At 46.9% G+C, this 20,676-nt stretch overlaps 2 protein-coding genes across 3 annotated transcripts in view; one reads left to right on the top strand and one right to left on the bottom strand.

Annotated features, from left to right (window-relative positions):
- The window catches only part of KATNIP (katanin interacting protein), a 221,421-nt gene extending 208,654 nt beyond the window's left edge, over positions 1 to 12,767 (bottom strand). Inside the window, exon 1 of one of the 2 annotated variants that reach the window (XM_012464613.2) lies at positions 12,727 to 12,767. In XM_012464613.2, coding sequence (XP_012320036.2) covers positions 12,727 to 12,733 — 7 coding nt within the window. In that variant the 5' untranslated portion in view covers positions 12,734 to 12,767. The remainder of the gene's footprint in view (positions 1 to 12,726) is intronic. The other variant, XM_012464614.3, reaches the window with a different exon arrangement.
- Positions 12,768 to 13,008: 241 nt separating this feature from the next.
- Positions 13,009 to 20,676, top strand: part of GTF3C1 (general transcription factor IIIC subunit 1) — an 87,510-nt gene continuing 79,842 nt past the window's right edge. The window contains 2 exon segments of the mRNA XM_012464615.3: positions 13,009 to 13,238; positions 17,420 to 17,629. Of these exon segments, the coding sequence (XP_012320038.2) occupies positions 13,018 to 13,238; positions 17,420 to 17,629 (431 nt within the window). The 5' untranslated portion in view covers positions 13,009 to 13,017.

Here is a 20,676-nt window from a genome sequence, read left to right as displayed (position 1 = left end):
TCTTAGCCCAGCACGGTGGCTCACACCTGTAATCCCAGCACTTTGAGAGGCCGAGGTGGGTGGATCACGAGGTCAGGAGTTCGAGACTAGCCTGGCCAAGATAGTGAAACCCCGTCTCTACTAAAAACACAAAAAATTAGCCAGGTGTGGTGGTGGGCACCTGCAATCTCAGCTACCCAGCTACTCAGGAGGCTGAGACAGGAGAATTGCTTGAACCTGGCAGGCGGAGGTTACAGTGAGCCGAGATCCCACCTTTGCCCTCCAGCCCAGGTGACAGTGTAAGACTCCGACTCACAAAACAAAAAAAAAAAAAAAAAGAGAGAAAAGGAATCTTGTTCTGTTACCCAGGCTGGACTGCAGTGATGTGATCACAGCTCACTGCAGCCTCGACCACCCAGGCTTAAGTGATCCTCTCGAGTGGCCTCCTGTGTAGCTGGGACCATAGGCATGCACCACTGTACCTAGTCCCACATCCTCCTTCCTGCCTCAGGGCCTTGGCCCTCTTCTTTGGGCCAAGAGCACTCATGTTCTTGGTCTTATGAGGGATCCTTCTTGGCAATGAGATTTCAGCTTAAAGCAACCCCCCTCTCCAGAGGGACCCAGCCCTCAGTCCTCCCTGTCTTAACCTTCTGCATGGCACTTACTGACATTTTCTTATTAATATGTTTGTGGTCTGCCCCCAACTAAAAATAAGCCCCACGAAATCAGAGGGCACTGTCTGGCTTATCACTGAATTCTCCACACCTGGAATAGTACCTAGAATGGAGTGTGCATCACTAGAAATTTCTGAAAAGGACAAACAAATGAATGACCAAATTTCTGAATAGAAATTGCTGGAAGGGACAGGAGGCACGACTGTGTACTGCAGTGAAGACATCATCTGCTCTGGCAATATGCTTTCCTGACCCCTTCCCCCTGCTCCTTCTGGGATGGTGAAACAAAATATGACAAAGTCAGTTTAATACCCCATTGAAGATAATTGGAAAATATTGATTTTTTTTCCATTTGAAATAGTAAAGATAAGTAAATGCTACACTTCTGTAATCTAATCAGCGGGTTATATGACAACACACTTCCCAGGCTGAAATATATTTCAGTCCACCTCTGTATCCATCAGACAAGCTCCTAAACCCATTCCCTCTCTGTACTCCAACCCAGCCCCATCCAGCAACCCCAGCTCCCCATCGTGTACGAGTGAGGACTCTGCACTTGTGAAAATGTGCACGTGTGTGTACGTGTATCTGAATTAAAGTGTCTTCTGAATATTTGCATCTCCCAAAAATGATCTGCCAAGCTGCCTTGAAAAACATTGGAAGTAGCGCATGAGATCTCCCAGAATCCTAAGGAAGGAGATGTATTCCTTCTCTGCATAGCTAATCTGTACTGAGAGGCTACCAAGCACCAGGCCCTGTTCTAAGGGTTTTAGATGGATGAATTCACTGGATTGTCCCAGCAGCCCTATGGGAAGGTCCTATTATTATTATTACTGTTACTATTTTTTTGAGATAGGGTCTCGCTCTTTCAGCCAGGCTGGAGTCCAAGTGGTGTGGTCATGGCTCGCTGTATTAACTTCAACCTTCTGGGCTTCAGTGATCTGCCCATCTCAGCCTCCCAAGGAGCTGGGAACTACAGGCACGTGCCACCAAGCCCAGCTAATTTACAACATTTTTTGGTAGCGCCGGGGTCTGCCATATTGCCCAGGATGGTCTCAAACCAATCCTTCTGCATCAGTCTCCCAAAGCGCAGGAATTACAGGCATGAGCCACTGCCTCTGGCTGACGACAGATTTCTTTATGAAATGGAAGAATATTCTTGGGTATGCAATGTGTACTTAGGTGTTGGAAACCAACATAAGCAGCATAATGAAATCAACTCTGACCAGGACAGTCATCTACATTACCTGGCCCCTGCAGGCCTCTAAATCTGTGACCCCTGCAAGGGAACTTCAGGGTTCTGAGATACTCCAGAGTCCCCAAAATGGTACCCTAGGCTAGATTTCTCAGGCTCCTTCCAGCTCTAACTTCTGTGATATTTGAGAGTTCATTAAATGTTTCTAAATAGTTTGGGACTCTTTGGAGGGGAAACACACACACACACACACACACACACACACACACACACACTGCAGGTTCGCTTATAGAAAAGTATGGTGGGCCCTGTGGGTGACCAGTTATCTGTAGTGCTTTGACTTTCTGCCAGGCGCTATGTTTACCCATAACTTTCCTCTTCCCAAAGGACATGTAAGTCAGAGGGTCCACTGCTAAGGGTGGTCAAGGTAGAAGTGTGCTCTGAAGTGAAGTGGGAGCTGGGACAGAAAGTGACCCCTAGGAAAGGAAATGGGGCCAGGACAGGAACACTAACTAGAGAGCAGGGGGAGCAGCTGCGGGGGACAGGACAGGTAGCTAGCAGTGGGTAGAGTATGAAGACTGGGTTGTCTGGGGAAACCATACATGTCCACTAGAGAAAAAGGATCCAGCCACGGTCCCTGGAAGCTCGGCTACGAGGCAGTTTCCTCTGTCTACGTTATGGAGAATGTCCAGCAATTCGCCAGGGGACAAATCAGTTAATCTCTTTCTTGATTACAGTGTCAACCCAGCAAACACTCACGGGATCTGCCTGTGCCAGTCCTTGTGCTCCGTGTTGGGCATATAAAGGAAAAGAAGTGGGTCTCTAACCTCTAAGAGGGAGAAAGGCATGGAGCCTGTCCCTGTGATACAACACGATGATGCATGACTAGCTGTGGGGTCCCGCCATGGGGGAGGAGTAGCTCTGCAGGTGGTGCTGGTCACTGCAATTTACGGTGTGGAAGTGACTTGAAAGAAGGGTACAGCTGGCAGGGAACACAGCACGGGCAAGTCAGGGAGGTGAGAAAGAAGACGGTATACTCCAGAGGTGGCCAACCTCCCCAGATGTCTTAGACTGGGACTGAAATCTCAGATGCCTGCGAAGGAGACCAATATGCTCAATGGAAGAAGCGAACACCAAATGACAAGCAACACCAGCCACAAGTGGTCAAAACATCAGCACAGGTTCCAGGTCAACGGGGTGGCCACTATTCAGAGCTGGAGGACCGAAGCTCTGTGACAAGGAAGGGCTGAGGACCCAAAGCACCCTGTTTATCAAGAGACTGAGAAGTCTAGGTTCTTATGTGAAATTACAATTTTTTTTTTTCTGATGGAGTCTCACTCTGTCACCCAGGCTGGTGTGCAGTGGTGCGATCTCGGCTCACTGCAGCCTTTGCCTCCTGGATTCAAATGATTCTCCCACCTCACCCTCCCAAGTAGCTGGGATTACAGGCATGTGCCACCACACCCAGCTAAGTTTTGTATTTTTAGTAGAGATGGGTTTTACCATGTTGGCTAGGTTGGTCTCAAACTCCTGACCTCAAGTGATCCACCTACCTTGGCCTCCCAAAGTGCTGAGATTATGGGTGTGAGCCACCATGCCCTGAAATTACTTTTTTTTTTTTTTTTGAGACAGGGTCTTGCTCCATTTCCCAGCCTGGAGTGCAGTGCATGATCACAGCTCACTGTAGCCTCAACCTCTTGGGTTAAGGTGATCCCACTTCAGCCTCCTGAGTGGTTGAAACCACGGGCACGTGCCAACATGCCCAAATAATTTTTAACAATTTTTTGTAGAGATGGGTTCTCACTGTGTTGTTCAGGCTGATCTCAAACTCCTGGGCTCAAGTGATCTTCCCACCTTGGCCTCCCAAAATGCTAGGATTATAGGCATAAGCCACCATGCCAGGCCTGAAATCACTATTTTTGAAAAAGGAAAAACATATTGATGGACATCGTACAGCGCAGTATAAAACCTCTGGGCATGAAAGTGGGTAGGTAAGTGACTAAAAAGATGAGGCTGGAGGGGAGCTGCTTCCCTAGAGAAATTCTCCACTTCAATGTGTTATGATCCATAGGGCGATTGTTAAAGCTGCAAAGCCCCATGGGACATCAGTAGCCATACTTTCGTTACTTTTACATAAAGTGCTCTGCAAACAGTTTCAAGTTCTTCCTTGCAACCAACCACATTGCTCTGCATCAGCCCCTCCCATTTGGAAACAGAGAAACAGTCATGGGACCAGACACTGAGGGAGCTGTGAATGTAGTCAAGACGGGTGCCTTTCAAAATGTATATTCTTCCATCAGCCTAGTGGGCAGATCTTCCCCAGACTCACCCTCCAGGTGTGAGAACCTGGCCACAGACTAGCAGTGACAGGGCTGAGATGGATCTTCCATAACATACTAAGGAGTATAGACCTTATTTGACTGAGTCCTGGCTCTGCTACCAACTAGGTGTGTGGTGTAAAACAGGCACAATCATAGTATCCCATTGAGCTGTTTCAGGAATCAAATCAGATCCACTATGGCAAGAGTCAGCAAACATTTCCTGTAAAGGGCCAGAGAGTAAATATTTTTGGCCCTCTGGGCCACATGGTCTCCGCTACCACTACTCAACTCTGCAAGAAAACAGCCATAGACTGTATGTATGTGAAAGGGCGTAGCTGCGTTCCAATAAAACTTTATTAACAATAGCAGGCAGTAGGCCACAGTGCTTTGGGAAAGAGGAAGACCTTTACAAATATTACCCTCTAAGGACTCCCATGTTGAATTGCAGTGATCTGTTTATGTCTCCTTTCTCACCATACTATGAAGTTTCTAAAGTCAGGGAATATATTCCCTTTTTTTGTTTTTTCAGATTAAAACAAAAACAAGCTGGGCATGGTGACTCATGCCTATAATCAGCACTTGGGAGACCAAGGCGGGTAGATCACTTGAGGTCAGGAGTTGAAGACCAGCCTGGGCAACATGGTGAAACCCAGTCTCTACTAAAAATATAAAAATTAGTCAGCATGGTGGCATGTGCCTGTAATCCCAGCTACCTGGGAGGCTGGGGCAGGAGAATCACTAGAAACTGGAAGGCGGAGGCTACAATGAGCCGAGATCATGCCATTGCACTCCAGCCTGGACGACAGAGCGAGACTCTTGTCTCAAAAAAAAAAAAACAAAAAAAACAACTTCACAGGAAAACTTCAAGAATAGTACAGTGAATTCCCATATCCCCTTCACCTGGATTCAATCTTACTCATTTTGGTATCTCTGAATTCCAGTGCACAGAAGGCACTGAAATGTTGAATCATGGAATGAATCTCATGAGGAGAAATAAGCAAAACATCATGTGCCAAAGTTAAAGTGACAGAGAGGAATGAACTCTGAAAAAATTCAAGAGAAAAGAAATGAATCAGATAGAAGGATAGGAACAAGAAGAAAAGAAAACAGAACAGACACAAAGACTTTATGGGATGTACATTTATTTTACCTGCTGAATGCTTGCTTTGTTTTATTGTATTTGAGTGTTATTTCTTTTTTCTTTTGCTGGGTTTATTTTAAGTAGTAAGAGAAACAGACAAATCACCGGGAAGCCAGGTAAATACCACACAAGGACAGGAGACCAGTATCTCTCAGCAAAACCTTCCTAATTCAACCATCACCTGTATGCAGTCTGGGATTATTTGGACAAGCTAGGCTAAATTTCATCTTGGCATTATTAATTATTTGAGAAAGTTTGCTAAGCAAATGAATAGTATAAACAGGGGAAATGTTGAATATTTGCTCTAGGGGGGAAGTGAAAGGCAAATGAACAGCTTCCAAAACCTTTCTAATTTTATCGATGTGCTGAACTTTGGTCTAATTATTATGTTCCTTGAAAATGAAATAGAATGTTTTTTTTTTCATAAACCATTTCATATTTTTAAAGCACTAGGGAACTTTTGACTTTAACAGAAAAGCGAACATTTTCATAGGCAGAAAACACACACTGCCAATGTACCTTTATGTAAATAAAAAATGTCAAACATTGGATTTTCTCTTAAGTAAAGAGAGTGCTAATTATAAAAGTTATCATTTGCTGGAAAGCTCCATCAGCACGCTTCCCTCTTCCGTCAGCCCTATGGAAGAAGTCTGCCCATTTGCAGATAATGAGAGCATCAGCCACTACGTGGGAACATTTTTTAATATGCCAGACTTGATGCATTGTTTGAAGCCACAAAACAAGGTTAGCTTCATTATCATCTCCATTTTACTGACAGGAAAACCGAGGCTCAGAGAGAGCAAAATGTACAGCGGAGATTCAAGTCCAGGGCTATTTGGTCATCAAACCTAAGAACATTACACTGCATCACAGAGACAGAGAGGACCTGTCTGTGGGAAGAAATGGCCAGGGGCAGAACTGTGTTCACTTAAGAGTTAAATGATTACAAGGTTGCTTTGCTTTTTATACACTGAGATTTGTGCCACGGATCACATTCAAACTACGGTGCAGTAAAATAAAAGCAGAGATCCAGCGGTAACAGGAGGCCTATGGTGAGGACCATCTGAGAGCGCCCTAGAACCGCGGAACGCTGCGGTGTGCCTGCAGAGCAGAAAAAACTGCTTTGGTCCCACAACTCTTCCCAACATAGAGTTTGTGTGGGGATCTCGTAAAGGGAGCTTATCCAAAAGACTCTGGAAAGAAATGCAACCTCTGCTCACAAGACTGAGGAGGGTCTTCGCAGATGGGTGCTGGTAAGGCCGGAAGGCCTTGCAGGGCAGAACTCTGCCTATGTTCTCAGAATATGGAGCAATTCCGATTGCTCGTGTCTACAATGTTTGGGAGGTAACAGCCCCTTGATGCATTGTGTGTGGTCAGACCTTATGGCTCCTTATCCGCTGCACCTCTTTCACCAAAACACCTGGTTAGACAATGGGAGGTAAAAAGCTCAGTGTCCTTAGTTAGCATTTCTTAGGAGAAATACATTTGCTATTGAATGCTGCAGACACACGTTCTTCCTCCGGCTATCTTCCTCCTCAACTCCCCTCCCCACAGCCTGCAAGATTAACAAGATAATGCGCCCAGTAAGAGCGCTTGAAGCCCCGAGCTCAGGGCCTATGCAGATGACCCCGCCAGAGTGTGCTGGACCCCTGGACCCATGCTGTAAAATTCCATTCTAGTGTCTTTGTCTTTCTTTTCTCACTCCCTCGTCACTGCCGGGACAGGGGGCACCCACGTACAGGGTTGGGCTGGATCCCAACACCCAAAATCAAACCAAAGGGCCAGGGAAAGGGTTGTGAAAAGCTATGGTGATTAAGACATGCTGAATAGGGCCGAGCTCAGTGGCTCATGCCTGTAATCCCAGCACTTTGGGAGGCCGAGGCGGGCGGATCATGAGGTCAGGAGATCAAGACCATCCTGGCCAACATGGTGAAAGCCATCTCTACTAAAATACAAAAAATTAGCCAGGTATGGGGGCGCATATCTGTAGTCCCAGCTAGTTGGGAGCCTGAGGCAGGGGAATCGCTTGAACCTGGGAGGCAGAGGTTGCAGTGAGCCAAGATCACGTCACTGCACTCCAGCCTGGGTGGGAGAAAAAAAAAAAAGATATGCTGGATAAACCAAGCTACAATCCAGTTTGGGGGGCACCTGCTAGACATTTAAGCTTTTGTGAGTTTAAACATCTTTCTGATAAGGCCAGGCTTGGCTTACCTAGTTGGGTAGTATCACAATGAGGCATACTTCACTTTACCCAACAAATAGGTATGTGCCTATAAAATCATGTGTAAATCAAAGCTTTAAAAATTGGAACCGAAAATGGGATTATTTGGAGGTCAAATGTGACCTTAGAGTAAATACTTCTGAGAATAAATTTTTCCTTTTGGTGACCAATCTGAAAATGAACATATTCAATCTCTACTGGGCTACAAAAACATCCTAAGATTTCAAGTGCAGAGACGCTCATTAGAAGGCACAAAGCAGGCTTCCTGAAAATGGTCTACAGCAATGTTTCTCAGTGTGTTCCGCAGATCCTGGGAGAAGGAGGAGTCCACAAAGACAAAAGTATCTTAAGACTTTTTCACTGTGTTGACCTTCCCCACTCACCCCCAGACAGAGTCTCATTCTGTTGCCCAGGCTGGAGTACAGTGGCATAATCTTGGCTCACTGCAACCTCGGCCTCCTGGGTTCAAGTGATTCTTCTGTCTGAGCCTCCTGAGTAGCTGGGACTACAGGTATGCACCACCATGCCCGGCTAATTTTTGTATTTTTAGTAGAGACAGGGTTTCACTATGTTGGCCAGGCTGGTCTGGAACTCCTGACCTCAGGTGATCTGCCCACCTTGGCCTCTCAAAGTGCTGGGATTACAGGCATGAACCACCCCGTCTGGCCTTGTGTTGACATTTGTACTGATGACACAAAGCAATGGTGGGTAAAACTGCTCACAGCCTCAATCAAGGCAGTGTTACCACAATGTACTAGTAACCTTCCCTTCCTGTCAGGCCTCCATGTGCAAGCCTGGACCTAGAAAGTCTAATGTCCTGCCTGCCTCAGCTGATCACCCGCCCCCCTGCTTCCACCAACATCAACCCACCCTGCCATCTTAACTGCTATTATGATAATGTGAATATCCCTCCTCCCCACCCTACCATTTTAACTACTCTTACCTATTCTTTTTTTTTTTTAAAGATAGGGTTTCACCATGACGGCCAGGCTGGTCTTGAACTCCTGACCTCAGGTGATCCACCCACCTCAGCCTCTCAAAGTGCTAGGATTACAGGCGTGAGCCACCGCGTCCATCGTACTCTTACCTACTCTTAAGCCTTACCCCACCGGCCATTGTAACTGAACTTATGGTAATGTATACTCCTTGCCTCTAGCCCCACCACTGTAACTGATCTCACTCCATAACACCCCTGCCCCCTCCCCAAAAGATTTGCCCCAACCTATAAAACCAACTCCTAACCCACCCGTTTTTCTTGGCCTTAGCCAATCTGCACCCAGGTGAATAAACAGCCATGTTGCTCACACAAAGCCTGTTTGAGGGGGTCTCTTCATTCAAAGAGCGTATTTTAACATCCCGCCCCGCCCTGCCCTTCCTCCCTCCCTTCTTTCTTCCTTCCTTTCTCTTTCCCATCCCTCTTTCCCTCCTTCCCTCCCTCCCTTCTTTCTTTCCTTCCTTTCTCTCTCCCCTCTTCCTCCACCCCACCCCCTGCTTGCTCTCTCCAGACACGGCCTTGTTGCCCCAGCTGGAATGCAGTGGTAAATCATGGCTCACTGTGGACTCAACCTTCTGGGCTCAAGTGATCCCGAGTGGCTGGGACTACAGGCACGTGCCACCACACCCAGCTAATTTTTTATTTTCTGTAGAGATGGGGTCTCACTAAGTTGCCCAGGCTGGTCTTCATCTCCTGGGCTCAAGTGATTCTCCCACCTCAATCTCCTGAGTAGCTAGAACCACAGGTGTACACTACCATGCCCGGCTAATTTTAATTTTAATTTATTTATTTTTTTGTAGAGACGAAGTCTCACCATGTTGATGAGGCTGGTCTCAAATTGCTTCTGGGCTGAGAGATTCTCTTGCCTTGGCCTCTCAAAGTGTTGGGACTCTAGGCGTGAGCCACTGCACCCAACCCTCAGGACATCGCTAAATAAAAATAATTGTTTGTTTTACTGTGAGTACATGACTGTAAAGAATATAATAGACAAATTATGGTTATTCAGACTTGGGAATTTGGCAGAAATTTTCTCAAATAAGAAATAAGTGAGTCTGTCACTTCCAGGAAACAAATGACAATATTTGTTGCCAATGTTAAAATTCAAGCTGTCAAGTGAGAACAAGCTGAAAACTTGTTTCCATTACTCTGAATTTAAGTTTCCTAATACTTAAGCTCCTTTTTAAAATGAAATAGGTGGTGATACTCACAAATGTGACTTTTTTTTTAATACTGTATAATGGCTTCTGAAAGGTCAACATTTAGATTTGCATAACTCACTGAACCAACATTTTCTAAACAACCAATGGTTGATGTTATAAAACCATATGTGGGCAAAGTAGTCAATCAAACGGCAAGATAGACAATGGATTGTAATGTAATACAGTATAAAAGTTCCCCTATAAGGCTTCAGATGACACACTGTGACTAACCTTTAACAAACTGCCACTTGCAGGTTAGGTATGGCAGCTCACGTCTGTAATCCCAGCACTTTGGGAAGTGGAGGCAGGCTGATAACACTTGAGGTCTGGAGTTCTAGACAAGCCTGACCAACACGGGGAAACCCTGTCTCTAAAAAAATTAGCTGGGTGTGGTGGTTCACACCTGTAATCCCAGCTACTCAGGAGGTTGAGGCAGGAGAATTGCTTGATCCCGGCAGGCAGGAGTTGCAGTGAGCTGAAGCTGTGCCACTGCACTCCAGCCTGGCGACAGTGAGACGCTTTCTCAAAAAACAAAGAAAAAAGAAAAAAAGGCCGGGCGCGGTGGCTCATGCCTATAATCCCAGCACTTTGGGAGGACGAGGCGGGTGGATCACGAGGTCAAGAGATCGAGACCATCCTGGTCAACAAGGTGAAATCCCGTCTCTACTAAAAATACAAAAATTAGCTGGGCATGGTGGTGCGCGCCTGTAATCCCAGCTACTCGGGAGGCTGAGGCAGGAGAATTGCTTCAACCCAGGGGGCGGAGGTTGCGGTGAGCCGAGATCGCGCCATTGCACTCCAGTCTGGGTAACAGCAGCGAAACTCCACCTCAAAAAAAAAAAAAAGAAAAAAGAAACTGCCACCTGCTAAGTTTTGTAGACACTCAAGAGTGTCTACAGTTATCTGAAAAGGCAATTAAAACACTTTTCTCTGTTCCAATTACATATTTGTATGAGGCCAAATTTTCTTCATACACACCAGCCAAAACAGCATAACAAAACAGTTTGAATCCTGAAGCAGAAATGAGAGTAGTTTTGTCTATTTCTATTGAATAAACTTGAGAAAATGTAAAATAATGCTACTCTTCCTATTAATTTTTTTGAGGCAAATGTACTTGTTTTCCATTAAAAATATTATTTATTTCAGAAGTAACAGATTTATTATTGTTGAAGATTTTCTGAGACAGAGTCTAGCTATGTTGCCCAGGCTGGTCTAACTCCTGACCTCAAGCGATCCACCTACCTCAGGCTCCCAAAGTGCTGGGATCACAGGTCTGATCACCACACCTGGCCAATTATTACTATTATAAGCCACCGCACCTGGCCAATTATTATTATTATTATTGGGTTTTTTTTTTTTTGAGACAAGAGTCTCCCTCTGTTGCCCAGGCTGGAGTGCAATGGCGCAATCTCGGCTTCAGATGATTCTCCTGCCTCAGCCTATCAAGTAACTGGGATTATAGGCACACACCACCATGTCCGGCTAATTTTTAGTAGAGACAGGTTATGCCATGTTAGCCAGGCTGGTGTCGAACTCCTGACTCAAGTGATCCACCTGCCTCAGCATCCCAGAGTGCTAGGATTGCAGGCATGAGTTCATGCCTGGCCCAACTGTTATTATTTTTCAAGGAACAAAGGAACATTTTAAGATTTTCTCAGTTTAAATCTTTGATATGGTAAATATCATAAATATACACAAACAAAGCTCTCTGAAGTTAGAGTATACAGGGTTCCCAAGACTTAAAAGCCTTGAAACCTGACGTTCTATAGCAACATTAAATTGACCTTTTCAGAGGGCAAAATGATAAAGCACATTTTATAGTACCTCTAAAGTACAAAGGGCAAAGATATATTTTAAACATATGACAGAATGTTCAATTAAAAAAATTTTTCCACACTACATTCAGTGAATACAAAAAGAATATAGATTCCCCAGGAAAAAATTCCCCAGAAGTGAGGGATAGTGCTGTAATTAGAAAAATGATCTGGATTCTAGCCCAGACCCTACCCATCTCTCTAGACTTTAGTCTTCCCATCTGCAAAGTAAGATATCAGAATAGTCTATTTTCCATCTGCTTCCAGTTGTCAGTATCATGATTCTAACCAGGGATCCCTAAATGGGGGCCCACAAGATGCCTCTGGCCTTCAGACTGATTGGCCATCCCTATTTTTAAGAAGTATCCCACGAGGACAATCGGCTGGAGCTTGGTGAGCGGCTTCTGTTTCAGGTGAGGATTTTCAGTTACAGTCTCAATCTAGCTCACTAGACACTCCTCTGAAGACATCTGCATTTACAACCTCTGAAATAAAGGGCCCGTCAAAACCGGTCCAAATCTCAAGCTCCGTAATTCAGCTCCAGAGACAGGGTGTCTGGGTTTCTCACTCACTCTGCCACTTGCTGGCTGTTTGACTTTGGGCAAGTTCCTTAACACCTCTAAGCCTCAGTTTCATCACTTGTAAAATGGAACAACGTTGACCTCAAAAGGCTGGTATGAAGCTTACTTAGCGAGGTGTTGCCTAAGAGCACTTACAGAGTACTTGGCACTGGACAGCACTTTGTTAAAGTGAGCTATTATTATTAATGCCAAGTCACAGAAAGGGAGTATTTCCTAAACTCCTTTCACTCCCCAAACCAATTCCCTCTCCCAGCACCTGACGACTGCACTGCAAGATCAAGCTTACCTTCGTATTAACTCCCAACATGCACAAGACCCTCCTCAGACCTCTACTTCTTCCCCACCCTACATCCCTTGACTGAGCTCCTGGCCAGTACCGGATTCCTTCACGATCACAGACAGGCAGAATAGCCAAGCCACTGACCACTCCCCCAGGCTCTCCTCCGCGTTCCGGACCACTAAACCTCCCTTTCCCTCATTTCGGAGACCCCCTTGGGTCAGGAATTGGTGATCCAGGGGTTTATGGCCTAGGATTCTGCCCAAGGAGCTCTCGAGAGGGATGGGAGAATAACAGTCCGACCTGCCGGAGGGGCCCACGAACACTCACCGTCCATCCCTAGAGGCGGCGGTTCCGGGTGCTCGAACCGGAAGCGGCCTCTACACTGTTTGCAGTTCCCCTGGTTACTGCGGGGTCCCGGACCAATGGCGGTGGAGCTCCACTTACTGAGCCCGCCCCCAAGGGAGGAGTGACGTCACGCCGGTGCGCTGGAACTCCTCCCCCGAACCCTGGGTCTGACCCGCCTCCCCGGGTCCCGGATTGTTGTGCGCAGGCGCGCTGGACCAGGGCCACTGGCGGTGTTTTGCGCATGCGCCTCCGGTGCCGCCGACTGAACTAGCAATGGACGCGTTGGAGTCGTTGTTGGACGAAGTGGCTCTGGAGGGGCTCGATGGCCTGTGTCTGCCAGCGCTGTGGAGCCGTCTGGAGACGCGAGTGCCGCCCTTCCCGTTGCCTTTGGAGCCCTGCACGCAGGAGTTTCTGTGGCGGGCCCTCGCCACGCACCCGGGCATCAGCTTCTATGAGGAGCCTCGGGAGCGACCCGACCTCCAGCTCCAGGACCGGTCAGAGGGCGGCCTGGCCTGGCCTGGCGGGCGGGCGGGCGGGCGCAGGGCCCGGAGGCTGATGGAGCTGAGGGCGGGGCAGGGGAATGGAGTGGGACAACGGAAGTACCGGAGGCCCGGCGATTGAGTTGGGGCACGGCGATAAGGCTGATTTGGGGTCCCTCAGGCCTGGTAGGGCCTTGGAGTCTGATGGAGTGGCGGGCGGCGGGGGGGAGGGGGAGAATCTAGTGATGTCCCGTTTTGTCCCTGTGCGTATTTTGTGGTAATGGCGAACAGGATTGGGGATATTCTTCAGGCTTAAAAGAATATTTCCTTTACATTGGAAGATAGGACTGGAGACTTGAGATCCACAGACCCTCTCGGAGTATTCATTCCGTGCAGACTAGATAGCCTAGGTCAACTTGAGATCTGCATATCAGCACAATTAGCAATGCTAAAAGCTGACATTTATCATGTACTTTATGGGCTAGGTGCTGTTCTTTTGTTTCTGAGACAGAGCCTATCTCTGCGGCCGAGGCTGGAGTGCAGTGTCGCAATGTCGGCTCACTGCAACCTCTGTCCCCCTCCCGGGTTCAAGCGATCCTCGCGCCTCGGCCTACTGATTAGCTGGGATACAGGCTTGGGCCAGTACGCCCCGCAAATTTTTGCATTTTTAGTAGAAACGGGGTTTCACCATGGGCTCAGATGATCTGCCTGCCTTGACCTCCCAAAAGTGCTGCGATTACAGGCGTGAGCCACCGTGCCCAGCCACGGTGCTGTTTTAAGATCCTGTTCTAGAAGCTTAGGAGCTTAAACTCACGTGATTCTCACTCGATTAAATTCCTTTAAACAGGAGATTAAACTCACTTGATCCTCACCTATAAGGTAGGTGCTGTTATCTTCCTCATTTAACAGAGGAAGAAACTGAGTCACAGAACAGTCTAAGGTTCTGGGGGCAATAAGTGACTTAAGAATTGATTTGAACCCAGGCTATTTCCAGCGTCTGTGATCTTAAGTAATATTGTGAGGGTCGGGGAGGTTCCAAGAGGTAATCATGTCCAAGACAGGCCGGGAATAGCAGCTAACGCCTATAATTACAGCACCTTGGGAGGCCCAGGTGGGCGGATCACGAGGTCAGGAGTTCGAGACCAGCTGGGCCAATGTGGTGAAACCCCTATCTCTACTAGGAATACAAAAATTAGCTGGGCGTGGTGGTGCATCCCTGTAATCCCAGCTACTCAGGAGGCTGAGGCAGGAGAATCACTTGCTCCTGGGAGGTGGAGGTTGCAGTGAGCCATGATCGTGCCTTGAACTCCAGACAGAGTCTCAAAAAATAAAAATAATGTCCAAGACAAAACTTAAAGGTTGGATTTAGGCAGCGAGTAGGCAAAGAGGACTGTTGGACAGAGAATAGCAAATGTGAAGTAAGTGGCTGAAGTGTGGAATTGGAGGTAAGGAGTGAGGAATGGCTGGGACTGTGCTAAGATCCTTAATACAGCATGTTATTTAATTTTTACAGCAACCTTAGGAGATGGGTAATATTCTCCCCATTTTCCTGAAGAGAAAATCAAGGCTCTTAGGGGTCAGGTGGCTTGCTAAACGTCATCAGCTAGCAAGGGAACAACCCAGATTTTCAATCTAGAAGGTCTTAGTTCAGAATTTACTCTGCCCTTAGCCAAATTGGACTGGAATCAAGTCGTTTTATGTTCTAGAGAGTTTATCAGCCTGTAATACCAGCACTTTGAGAGGCAGAGGCGGGCGCATCACTTGACGTGAGGAGTTTGAGACCAGTTTGGCCAACATGGTGAAACTCCGTGTCTACTAAAAATACAAAAATTAGCTGGGCATGGTGGCGGGTGCCTGTAATCCCAGCTAGGCAGAGGCTGCAGCGAGCCTATATCGTGCCACTGCACTCCAGCCTGGGCGACAGAGCCAGATTCCATCTCAAAAAAAAAAAATTTATCCTTTATCAAAAGGACAGTCGAAAGTCACTGAAAAGAGGGTCAGACTAGGGCCAAAGAGTGAAGTTGAGAGATTTGTAGCAATCTAATCATGGTCTGGCTTACCATGGTGGATGTGGGGATAAAGAGCAGAGGCAGTCAAGACAGAGTAGTCCAAAGAATCAAGAGGCTTTGGTGACTGATTGGATGTGAGGTGTAAGGAAGGTAGGAATCAAGGGTGATACCCTCTGGTGGCTGCTGTTTGGACACCTGAGTGAACCCTGATTCCCATCTCTGAGACTGGAAACAAGAATAGTGTGTTTGAGGGGGGATTGAGTCTGGGGGAGGTGGGGACTTTGCTGAAGGGACATGTAACATACTGAGCTTCAGGTCCCTTTGGGTTGTCCAAGTGAAGAGTCTTAATTAGTAAACATCTGGCTTGGTGGGAGTGAAAGCAAGCCAGAGGGAGGGACTGAGCTTGCTGTGAGTCATTCCATGCAGCTGGTAATTAAAGCTGTTGGCTAAGACCAACCCTAAGAGAGTGGAGTGTGGTTGGAGGCCTTGAGACATAGCCCTGCAGTGCACCTACATTTCAAGGCTGGATGGAGGGTGAGGGACTTTCAAAAGACGAAGGAGGTGTGGCTGGAGGGACAGAGGACAGTCAGGTCAGAGTGGTGTTCTAGAAGCTTGGAAGGAGACAGGATGATTTAAGAACAGAGGGTTGGACTGGGCGCGGTGACTCAGTGGTTCACACCTGTAATCCTAGCACTTTGAGAGACCGAGGTGGGTGGATCACTTGGCCGACATGCTAGAAACCCTCTCTCTACTAATAATACAAAAATTAGCCAGGCATGGTGGCAGGCGCTTGTAATCCCAGCTACTAGGGAGGCTGAGGCAGGAGAATCGCTTGAACCCAGGAGGCAGAGCTTGCAGTGAGCTGAGATTATGCCAATGCACTCCAGCTTGGGCAACAAGAGCAAAACTCAGTCTCTTAAAAAAAAAAAAAAGAATGAAGGATTAAATAGTACAGAGAACAGAGGCAGGCAGGAAGGAAAGGGCTGAAACATATACATGGGATTTAACCTCAATTAGACTGGTGTAGGATGTAAGTGAGATTTCAAAAGAAAATTTGACAAGCAGCCAGGCAAGGTGCCTCATGCCTATAATCCCAGCACTTTGGGAGGCTGAGGTAGGCGGATTACTTGAGTCTGGTAATTCAAGACCAGTCTAGGCAACATAGTGAGAAAAATATGTATGTATATGTATATTTTTTTATGTGCTCTTTTTTTTTCAAATTAAAAAAAGAAAACAAGCCTTGGGCTAACTGCATGAAAGAAGCACAAATGAAAAACGTCTCCATGGTGTTGTAAGAGACACCTGGGGGAAAGTGGTAGCAGGAGGGTAAAGGAGGGACTTAATTGGAGCTGGGGAGAGGCAGTTGTAACTTTGGAATGGGAGGTGTTTAATAGACAATTGAAGACATCGGATCTATATTTGGAGAAAAGGACTGAGGATTCAAAGGTGAGACTTGTTAACATTCAGGCGGTAATGCAAACCATGAAAATGGATGAGGATACTAGAGAGATAACAAAAGAGAGATGGAAAGATTAAATCTTAAAAGGAGGAAAGCTTTGGCTTGGTGTGATGGCTCCCACCTATAATCCCAGCACTTTGGGAGGCCGAGGCAGGTGGATCAACTGAGGTCAGGAGTTTGAGACCAGCCTAACCAATATGGTGAAACCTCATCTCTACTAAAAATACAAAATTAGCCAGGCGTGGTGTTGTATGCCTGTAATCCCAGCTCCTTGGGAGGCTCAGGCAAAAGAATAGCTTGAACCTGGGAGATGGAGGCTGCAGAGAGCTGAGATCATGCCATTGCACTCTAGCCTGGGCAACAATAGCAAAACTCCATCTCAAAAAAAAAAAAAGAGGAGGAAAGCCTTGAATCATTTCGTCCAGCTTGGTGGTTTGGAGACTGAGCACCAGATTTAGAGGGAAACAAAAGCCCGTGACTTGGGCAATAAGGAGGTTTAGATCCCAGCACCCAGCTTCTGAATAGTCTGGGGAGTCCTCGAAAGGTCTGCATTCTGTGGGATAGAAAGGCAGGAACTTGCTTGTCAAGATTATCTGTGTTTATAAGACACAAAAACTGAGTGATCTCACTTCTCTCTGATCTCTGCTGGAGGCTGTCAAAAGAACACAGCCAAGCATGCATTATTTCTGAAACTGAGTTGGGCTTTGAATTTGCGCTTTTCTCCTTAGGTATGAAGAAATTGATTTGGAAACTGGAATTCTGGAGTCTAGGAGGGACCCGGTGCCTTTGGAGGACGTCTACCCCATTCATATGATCTTAGAGAATAAGGATGGCATCCAAGGCTCCTGCCGCTACTTTAAGGAGAGGAAAAACATTACCAATGACATCAGAACCAAGTCTTTGCAGCCTCGCTGTACGATGGTAGAAGCCTTTGACAGGTAACTATTTTGCACCATCGGAAATTCCTGGGAATCTGGGCCAGGCACGGTGGCTCACACCTGTGATCTCGGCACTTTAGAAGGCCGAGACAGGTGAATCACTTGAGGTCAGGAGTTCAAGACCATCCTGGCCAACATGGCAAAACACTGTTTCTACTAAAAATACAAAAATTAGCTGGGTATAGTGGTGCACGTCTCTAATCCCAGCTACTGTAGTGGCTGAGGCAGGAGAATCACTAGAACCCAGGAGGCAGAGGCAGGCTACAGTGAGCCGAGATCATGCCACTGCACTTCAGCCTAGGCACAGAGTGAAACCCTGTCTCCCAAAAATTAAAAAAAAAAAAGGAAAAAAAGAAATTCCTGGGAAACTGAGTGCTTTGAATGTGTAGTCAGAGCCCTTGGATCTGGCCTACAACCTTGGAGTCTGTCAGAGTCCACTAGCTCTGCACTAAGCCAGTTCTTGACCTTTACTTACCTCTTCCACTAGGATCAGGGGTCCTGCCTTTCTCTCTCCTTTGTGTCCACAATCCTCAAACAGTTGAATGTGGCAGTCTTCAAACACTTGAATGGTTTCCTTTCTCTCTTCCTAGCTGGGCCATGTGCTGCCCAGCCGTTCTCTTGTGAATCCTGTCAGTATTCCAATTTCCCACACTGTAATCCAAATTGTCATTTTTTTAAAGCACCTAACTCCATTCATGTCTTCCTACTATACAGGGCAGTGTGAACTCTGCTAACTTCCATCTTCTTACTTGACTTGCAGACATTTCCACATTTCTTTCCTGTCTGCTCTCATCTTGGAGGAGGTGAGAAATAGTGGCCCTAAGGCTGTAATCTGGTTGCTTCCCTTCCTCCTTCTCCCCTCCCCCAGACCAGCTCCCTCTACCCCTGCGCTTTCCCACTTCTCAGTTAGCTAATTTTTCTTGATTTTCTTTTTTTTTTCTTTCTTTCTTTTTTTTTTTTTTTTTTTTTTTTTTGATACAGAGTCTCACTCTATTTCCCAGGCTGGAGTGCAGTGGTGTAATCCCAGCTCATTGCAGCCTTGACCTCCTGGGCTCAGGTGATCCTCCCACCACCTGTATAACTGGGACCACAGGCACATACCACCACACCCAGCTAAGTTATATTTTTTGTAGAGATGGGGTCTTGCTGTGTTGCTCAGGCTGGTCTCAAACTTCTGGGCTCAAGCAATCCTCCCACCTCACCCTCCCAAATTGCTGGGATTATAGGTGTGAGCCACTGGCCCTGTCTGTCCTTGATTTCTACTGAAGCTTTCCCTTCAGCACATGAGCACCGTTCACCCATCTCACAGCAGAACCTTCTCTTGACTTCAAATCCCTTGTAACCGGCTGCCTGTTTGACTTGCAGCCATGCTTCTTCGAAGAACCAGCCCCACTTACTGTTTCTATCTCTTCATCTCCCCTTCACTCCTTTGCCCACTGCGGTCCTGATTCCTGACTTTATCCACAGTTTTTATCCTTTAAGATCCCAATTTATCACTTCACAGTTTTTATCCTCTAAGCCATGAATACCGTTAGGCCCCTAATCTCCTTGACCCTGCCATGCTATTAAGGACTCAAAGCTTTTGTACCTGTGGCTTCCTGCCTTATTTTGTTTTTCTGCTCTTTAGGCCGTTCCTTACCAGCTTCTTTGTGGATTCTCCTACTTCCTTCCACCACTTTAATGTTGGCTGGTAAGCCGAGCAGGCACAGTGGTTCACACCTGTAATCCAGGCACTTTGGGAAGCCAAGGCAGGAGGATCGCTTGAGGCCAGGAGTTCAAGACCAGCCTGGACAACATAGCAAGACCCCATCTCTAAAAAAAAAATTAAAAAATAAAAAATTAGCTGGGCATTGTGGCACACTCTGTAGTCCCAGCTACTTGGGAGACCGAGATAGGGGGATTGCTTGAGCCCAGGAGTTTGAGGCTTTAGTGAGTTATGATTGTACCACTACACTCCAGCCTGGACAACAAGTGTGACCCTATCTCTTTTTTTTTTTTTTGAGGCAAAGTCTTGCTATGTCGCCTAGGTTGGAGTACAGTGGCGTGATTTTGGCTCACTGCAACTTCTACCTCCCAGGGTCAAGCGATTCTCCTGCCACAGCCTCCTGAGTAGCTGGGATTATAGGCACGTGCCACCACACCTGGCTAATTTTTGTGTTTTTAGTAGAGATGGGGTTTCACCTTATTGGCCAGGCTGGTCTCGAACTCCTGACCTCAGGTGATCACCACACCTGCCGACCCTATCTCTTAAAAAAGAAAGAAACATTGACTGCTTCTAAAGGCTCTCTGTCTAGACCTCTCTCCCAAGCGCCATAGGTGTTATTATAATAACCTGCTGTGCATACTCAGTGTGATCATCACTCTCCTTTGCCCCAAACCTGCCTTCTCTTCCCGTCTTAGTGTGTTGCTGGAACAGAATACCTGAGGCTGGGTAATACACAAAGAAAAGAGGCTTATTTAGCTCCCAATGCTGCAGGCTGAGAGGTCAAAGGCATGGCATTGGCTTCTGGCAAGACTTTCATGCTGCCTCATGACATGGTGGAAGGTGCAAGGGACAGTGGACATGGGCAAGGTGTCCTTGCTTTACATCAACCCACTCTGACTGAGCTAATCCATTCCCAAGCAAAGGAAAATTCATTCACTTTTCCAGGTGACATTGATCTATTTACAAGGGCTCCACCCCCATGACCCGAACACCTTCTACTAGGCCCCACCTCCCAGTGCTGCTATGCTAGTGGTTAAACTTTTTTTTTCTTTTTGAGATGGAGTTTTGCTCTTGTCACCCAGCTAGAGTCCAATTGCATGATCTTGGCTCACCACAACCTCCACCTGTCACGTTCAAGCGATTCTCCTGCCTCAGCCTCCCAAGTAGCTGGGATTACAGGTACCCACCACCATGCCCAGCTAAGTTTTGTATTTTTAGTAGAGACGGGATTTCACCATGTTAGCCAAGATGGTCTCGAACTCCTGACCTCAGGTGATCTGCCCACCTTGGCCTCCCAAAGTGCTGGGATTACAGGTGTGAGCCACTGTGGCCGGCCTACTGG

The sequence above is a fragment of the Aotus nancymaae genome, unplaced genomic scaffold, assembly GCF_030222135.1.
Source record: "Aotus nancymaae isolate 86718 unplaced genomic scaffold, 86718_ANA_hifiasm-v0.15.2.pri h1tg000049l, whole genome shotgun sequence".
NCBI classification, from domain to species: domain Eukaryota; kingdom Metazoa; phylum Chordata; class Mammalia; order Primates; family Aotidae; genus Aotus; species Aotus nancymaae.
This window is presented reverse-complemented; position numbering and strand designations above follow the sequence as displayed.